The following is a 6,879-nucleotide window of genomic DNA, read 5'->3' on the forward strand; positions in this document are numbered from 1 at the left end:
CTCGAGACTAAGGACAGTCGTTCTTAGTGTTGAGACAAAAGGTATGGATGAGGGTGTTGGGGGAGGGATCCTGGCAAGAGAGAAGAGCAGACACAGCTAGACTGTAGCCTAGGAGACCATGACCCAGCCTCCTGGCACAGTGAGTGCAGGCTACCCCTGGAGAGACAGAACTTGAGGTCCCTACACACAGGCTTGTGTTGTGACGTGGAAACAGAGCAGAACAGTGAGTTGTTCTGCAGTCTCCTGAGCAGGGGCAAGGCTGTCATACTCACTCGACCCTTTAGTTTGTCCATCTGATGGCTCCCCACTCCCCACTGCCACCCACTTTCCGTCAGACATGTACCCCAGCTACCCCGAGTCCTTGTGCCTGCTGAGTCTGCTCCCAGATGCCCCCAGCGCCATCAACTTCTTGAGGACAATGCTGCTGCACTCATATGAACCCATGTGGATCCATCTGTGCCATCTGCACTCACTTGCCTTCACCTGCGCTTACGTTCACAGAACTCACCTGTGTTTATCTGTATTCATGCCCACCTGTGTTCACTGTACCCTATCCCCCACATGTAAGCCCAGAAACACCTCCTCAGGCAGGGTTGCACACAGAAAGCTGCTCAGGACATCCAGAGGAAAGGAAGAGGCCATCTGGTGTTGCACCCTGCCCCCTGGTCTCAACTGTATCACCCATGCTCAGAACCCCCACAGCACTGTCTCAGACCTGGCCAGGTGCTCACTGGAGTGTCTTTCTGAGTTCCAGTCTCTGAAATCCCTCCTCCCAGGCCCCTGAGCACCCACACTCCTGCAGCTCAAACCTCTGCTCTACCCTATTGCTCCTCCACACTCGCTGGCCCAGTGAGAGTCTGCAGGCAACCGGTTTCCCACTCTCACGGCCAGTGCTTCTGAGATGGAGCCAGCACCATCTCCTGCCCTCTCACTGTGCAGCCCAAGTACGTATCCTTGACTCGGGCTGTTTCTCCTTCTTGCTCCATAGCTAGCATGATGATGGAAATTCACCTGTTCACCCCAAGGATTCTGGGATCTTCCCTTCCTGCAGTCCAGGGCTGCCTGTGTGGCTGATGGCTGATGGCTCACCTGAGAGGAAAGGGGGACATTTCAGGGTCAGGGAATGTAGCAGCTTCAGCTTCTCTGCCCTGTCTTTCCAGAGGGAAGCTGAGTCCTCTCAGGATAAGCATGAGGCTCAGCCCTTGGCCAAAGGCTGAGCATTCAGGACAGAAGTACATTAAGTCTTTGAGTCCCAAGCAAGTATCTTCGTGTGGGTTCAGTGACCAGAGAAGCAATGAGGTGGGGTCACCTGAGGGTGGGGTCACCTGGGGGTGGGGTTACCTGAGGATATCCCAGGCTGTTCTTGGTTCATTAAGACAACTTTGGGTAAAGGGACTGACAAGGAGGAAACACACACACACACACACACACACACTCGCGTGAGCAGGGAACCAGCCACTGTCTACTTCTAGAATCCCTTCCAAGAGCAGAAAGCCTGTTACTTTGGTCCTCGGGATGGTGGACATGTCCCCCGTCTCCACGAAGTAGATCCTCATTATGTGATCCGGGAGACTCTACAGACCCAGGTCTGCCTGGCTTTGATGTGTCCACCATGAAGGGCATTGGGGGCCGGGCATTCTCATGGAGGAAGGAATTCAGCTTCATCACATGTGCTGGAGAAGAAGAAGACATTAGCTGGGGACCAGCCTCGCCAGGGAGGATGAGGCAGGGCAGGGTGGGCGTCACTCACTCTGTATGGCTGACTCGCAGGCCTGGCTCACCAGCTGGAAGATGGTGGCAAGGGACTGTGGCTCTCCCTGGAAGGAGGACATGGCATTGGTACCCATGGCTGGTGCCGATAGGGAGTCCCAATGTCTGGAATACGGCCATCACTCACCTTCTCTCCTCGTTCACCTTTGGACCCCGGTAGACCCTGTAGCAGGGGGTAAAGGAAAAGAGCTATCAGCGTAGAGACAAGGCACTGCAGGCATAGCAACATGTGGTAATCTTGACTCCACCCTGATGCAGTGCTAAAGCCCCAGCCCAGCTACCAAGGTCCAGGAATGTATGTCCTCAGCTCCAGCCCAGAGTGAGCAACTGAAGCTGGGCATCCACGTCAGGAACAGCTCCAAGGGGATCTAGAGTGAGCTGTAGAGAACCTACCCCCAGTTGTGCTGAAGGGGGGGTGCAGGCAGAGGTCCCAAACAGCTGGAATGCTGCTTTGAGAACAGACCCTCCCTTGGCCCGGAGGCAGGCCTGGGCCAAGAACTCCTACTCATCCTGCTTCTTCCTTTCCATCATGCCCACACTACGGAGCCCACTTAAGTAAGGGGCCCTGAGCTGCTGGAACCTTACTCCTCCTGATTGAAGGCTAAGGTGGCCTCTCAGGGAGCTAGAACCCCCGAAAGTCAGCTGCTGCCTCCTTCCAGTTCTGTACCTCTATGGAAGCTAGGAGAAGCTTTGGACAGGTAGATCTTCAATCATGGAGCCCCTGAACCTGCGCTTGTACCATCCCCGTCACTTGGCTGCCTTGCTGGAAGGAAGGGGGTACTTACTGTGGGCCCCACTGCCCCTGGAGGTCCTCGCTCTCCATTGGTGCCTCTGGCCCCTGCCGAACCCTGGAACCCCTGTAAAAGAAATGCAGCTATCAGAGTTTAGGCCCCAAGGAGTCTGTTCCCTTCCCCAGACCTGGTTTGATATTCAGGGTCCCATTGCCCTGCAAAGTCAACCCTAGCTGCTCTCAAACCTTGCTCCCCTCTCCATCAATGCTCCAGGTCCTGTTCCCAGACCAGTGTCTCTGACAGACTATTAATCTTCATTCAGAGCTAAGGGCAGACCCCTCCAGCCACTCCTCCGGCACCCAGAACAAACCCTACCTCTGTTTGGTACTTAGTACAGGCATCTGACCCTCACTCAGCATCCAGGGTAGACCACCCACCCCTCACCCAGCTGTCCACTAGTGTTTATGCTACACTGAGATTCCCCCTGATAGGCTCTGGTGGAAACACAGTGGGCTTGCAGTATATCCGGTAAGTCTCGGCTGCTGGCCTGAGGTACCCTCTCAGAGGTTCACTGGGTACAAAGCTCAGGGTGAAGAACCCCTGGGATTGAGGAAGGAAAGTCTTCTCAAGGTGAGAAAGCCCAGGATTTTCTGCAGGGTCATAGGGCTGTCTTTGATGTCCCAGGTGCTGGAACAGCTGTAGGAACAGCATCACTGTCTAGCCGGTTTAGCCGGGCTAGCTGCCTACCCGGACCAGGCCGTCAGGAGTCCTGGCACTCCTGCCCTGGAAAGTTAGATACGATTGGGCTTTTGCGGGGTCTCTTCCCATAGGAACCTGCTCCAGGGGCAAAGATCTTTTCTGGGTTAGGGTTGGGGTGCTCCCAGGTACAGACACTCAGACGGCAGCAGAGCCCCGTGGAAGGCCACAGCAGGAACAAGTCCCTCCTCTAAAGTGGTCTGTACAGTAGCAGGTGACGTTCAATGCCTTTCTCCCAAACTAGATGTCCAGTTCCAGGGAGCCTCGAGGAGTCCGGGCAGAGCCTACCCTGGGGCCAGGTGGTCCAGGCAGGCCAGCAGGTCCCTCCAGTCCCCTCATTCCCTGGTGGGCAGAGGAGAGGAAATCTAAGATGGGGGCTTATATCCATCCTTGTCCTTTATGGTGCCCACCCCAACAGCCCCTGATACACTGTTCTCTGTGGTAGTTCTCTCCTACAAACGTGATGCCCTTTGGGTCCAAGCCAGTACTGTCCCTAGAAGGTGACCCACCCTGAGAAGGTGGGATGTACAATTGCCCCAGCTCTGATTAGAGGAGCTGCCTCCCTTCACCCCACCCCAGGGCGACACCATTTATCCTTAGTGTGGACTGAGATACCTTTCTTCCTAGCCAGACCTTAGCGAGCAGGGAAAATGAAGCCTCGTGTGGAGGAGGAAGCCTTTTCACCTCCTCACTCCCCATAGCCTTTTTCTCTAAGACTCTACCTGGGCCCACTCTCTCCCACACATCATCCTGGACCTGGAGCCAGTACCTTTGGTCCCTGTAGGCCAGTTTTCCCGGGGATGCCTTGCTGGCCAGAGAGGCCCTGGAAGGGAACAAAGATAGTCCACCAGGCAGGGACCAACATCATATGTAGAAGAGACTCCTACCCATATCCCTGCCATAACCCTGACCCATTACCTGCAAGCCTGGGAGTCCATGGTCTCCCTTCTCTCCTTTGACTCCTGGGGGACCCTGGAGGAGAAGGTGAACTGAGAGACAGGGAAAAGAGACAAAACAGAAGAAGATGGGTACAGAGTAGTACCTACCATGGGTCCCTGGACTGTGCGGCCCTGGGTCCCTGGTGACCCCTGCTGACCTCCAGGGCCTTCGGGTCCTGTCTGTCCAGGTGGTCCTGGCTCTCCCTGGAGACACAAGAAGCATTGGAAGGACTGAGAAGGCATGTCCCCTGTCCCTCCGCACTCACTACCTGCCCTCAGCACTGTCCACCACCCTGTGTTTTCATAGGGGGCCACAGGCACCTTAACTGGAGAAGAAAAGTCCCCTTGTGCCTACCCTGAATGGATCCTGCTGGGACCCTGTCTGTAGGGCACAGCCAGCCCCTGGCCACTTATCCAGAGCCACAAACAAGCCAACATTGAGTCAGGATTTGAAGCCAGTTCTTCCGCCCCATCTCTATTCAGTTCTCCTATTCTGCTCTGGGTTCAGTGGGGCTTGGAGAGGAAATGTGCCCAGAAATCACCAAGAAGAGAGAAGGAACTTAGTGGGTTGCCGCATGGGGCGAAAGGGGCATCTCCTTAAGCTCTGACGCCCAAACACCAAACTCAGTTCTCACTAGATATCCAAGCTCTAAGGGACGGTGACACCAGACATATTTAAACTGAGCTTAGGGGAAAATACTTCCAAATTGTTTTTTTTTTAATTAAGCAAATCAGTGTTCCAAATAGGATGCAGCAAACTGCTCAGTCTTATTAATGCACACTATAAATAAAACTCTGGCATGCAGAGCAGTGCCACATACTAAACAGTGGTGAGGGCTATCACCATGCTGGCTTCATAATGATGCAAGAGTATTGGCATGTGGGGAAACAGCAAAATTAATAGTAAGTTGCTTCAAGAAGAAAATTGCTTGATCACGTCCATAACCACTGAACAAATAATACACTTTTATTTACTGTCTGTTTGATTTTTCAAATTTCAAATAAATTAGGATTAAAGGAATCTTGTTATCACATGAAAATGAATATCTGTTTTAGTGTCTGAATTGGCGCTGCATTTAATTAATTACTATTAAGCCAAGACATCTGTACTATCACATGATACCATTTGACAGAGTTCTGAATTACTTGCCAAGTAAGAAAAAGAAACCAGAGTTATAAACATTGGGCAGGAGAAGAAAAAGTAACTATGTAGGTGATCTTATGTGAATCTAAAAAACATGGATTATAAAATATACCAAAAATAAGACATGTAAGAAGCTTGGATACAAAAGTAACCTTCAGGGAAAGAGCCTGTGCATAAACCACAAGAGAAGCTGTAATGAGAACAAAGACGGCCACTTTCGCTAACAACAAAAAGAAACAATATTTAGGCATGAACCCGAGCCTGTCAGCAAACAGGATGCCATGCTCCTGGATGAGAAAATGCAAATTCTGCAAGCACCACTTCTTCCTAAGTACAGTTCTAACCTGAACTTGGTTCCAATGAAAACACCAACTGTATTTCCCAGTGTAGGGACAAGCGAGTTAGTTCTACAGTCCACAGTGAATCAGCAAAGAGAACCAGCAATGTTCCGGAGAGTACCAGACTGGGCTGGCAAGATGGCTCAGTGGGTAAAGGCACTCACTGCACAAGCCCGGTAACGTGAGTTCAATCCCTGGAACTCGTGTAAAGGTGGATGGAGAGAGCAGACTCCACAAAGCTGTCCTCTGATCTGCTGCACATGCAAGCGTACACACAAGCTGCTCTGGGTTGGGTCTGCCATGCTGAAGCTGTAGGTATAGGAGCCAACTGTCATTGGTGACGCTTGGCCCTATCCAGTGGACAGGAGAAAGCTTTGGTCAGGCCAGACTGTGGCCTGGTAGACAAATCAGTGAGGAGGGTGAAGGGTGCTTTGGAGGCAGGACTAGGTGAAGATGGTACTGACTAGCCGGGCTTAGTCCTCAGGGGATGGGGGCTGGAGACTGACTTTTCAAGGTCTGGACATGACTCCTGCATCTTGTACCAAGCAAGCTGGGATGAACTAATGTGTGCGGTCCAAAATGCCCAGCATCCAGAGAAACTATAGGATGTTTCTCATATAGTTCAGACTGAGGGAAGCCTTTTAAATTTTAATTGTATGTAACATGTGTTTATTTAGTGTTTGTGGACACCTGCTGAGGTCGGAGGATAACTTGTGAGTGTCAGTTCTGTCCTTTCATGGTGTGGGGCCTGAGAATCTGGTGCATGGAGGCTTGGTGACAAGTGTCTTCACATCAGAGCAATCTTGCCCACCTGGGGAGGCCTTTTAAAAGAGCCTACAAAATTCAAACTCCAGAAGAGACAGAGCAGTGATGTAGACTAGAGAAAAATTATCCTAAAAATCTGTACTGAAACCAGCCACAAACAAGTTCAAGGGGCACACAAGTACCAAACAGGACAGCGGAGAGTTGGAGGACACACAAGTACCAAACAGGACAGCGGAGAGTTGGAGGACACACTTCTAATAAAATCCTGGCTGCTTCCGAAAGGCACCTGAGCTAGCATAGCAAGTTCCAGGCTAGTATGGGATACACAGCGAGACCCTCTCACAAACAAACAACACCTCATAGCTATGCCCATTCTCACCCACCAGACTACCTGACATCACCTAGTTATCCAGGAGTGGCCTAGAGAGCGGATGGCT

At 51.9% G+C, this 6,879-nt stretch overlaps 1 protein-coding gene across 1 annotated transcript in view; it reads right to left on the reverse strand.

The window, feature by feature from the left end:
* Window positions 1–6,879, reverse strand: part of Col20a1 (collagen type XX alpha 1 chain) — a 33,622-nt gene continuing 26,743 nt past the window's right edge. The window contains exons 29-38 of the mRNA XM_026787310.1: window positions 4,304–4,399; window positions 4,176–4,229; window positions 4,027–4,080; window positions 3,546–3,599; window positions 2,556–2,627; window positions 1,898–1,933; window positions 1,751–1,817; window positions 1,503–1,673; window positions 1,012–1,089; window positions 1–70 (exon numbers count right to left, since the gene is read on the reverse strand). Coding sequence (XP_026643111.1) covers window positions 1,016–1,089; window positions 1,503–1,673; window positions 1,751–1,817; window positions 1,898–1,933; window positions 2,556–2,627; window positions 3,546–3,599; window positions 4,027–4,080; window positions 4,176–4,229; window positions 4,304–4,399 — 678 coding nt within the window. The 3' untranslated portion in view covers window positions 1–70; window positions 1,012–1,015. The remainder of the gene's footprint in view (window positions 71–1,011; window positions 1,090–1,502; window positions 1,674–1,750; window positions 1,818–1,897; window positions 1,934–2,555; window positions 2,628–3,545; window positions 3,600–4,026; window positions 4,081–4,175; window positions 4,230–4,303; window positions 4,400–6,879) is intronic.

The sequence above is a fragment of the Microtus ochrogaster genome, linkage group LG8 (assembly GCF_000317375.1).
Source record: "Microtus ochrogaster isolate Prairie Vole_2 linkage group LG8, MicOch1.0, whole genome shotgun sequence".
Classification (NCBI taxonomy): Eukaryota; Metazoa; Chordata; class Mammalia; order Rodentia; family Cricetidae; genus Microtus; species Microtus ochrogaster.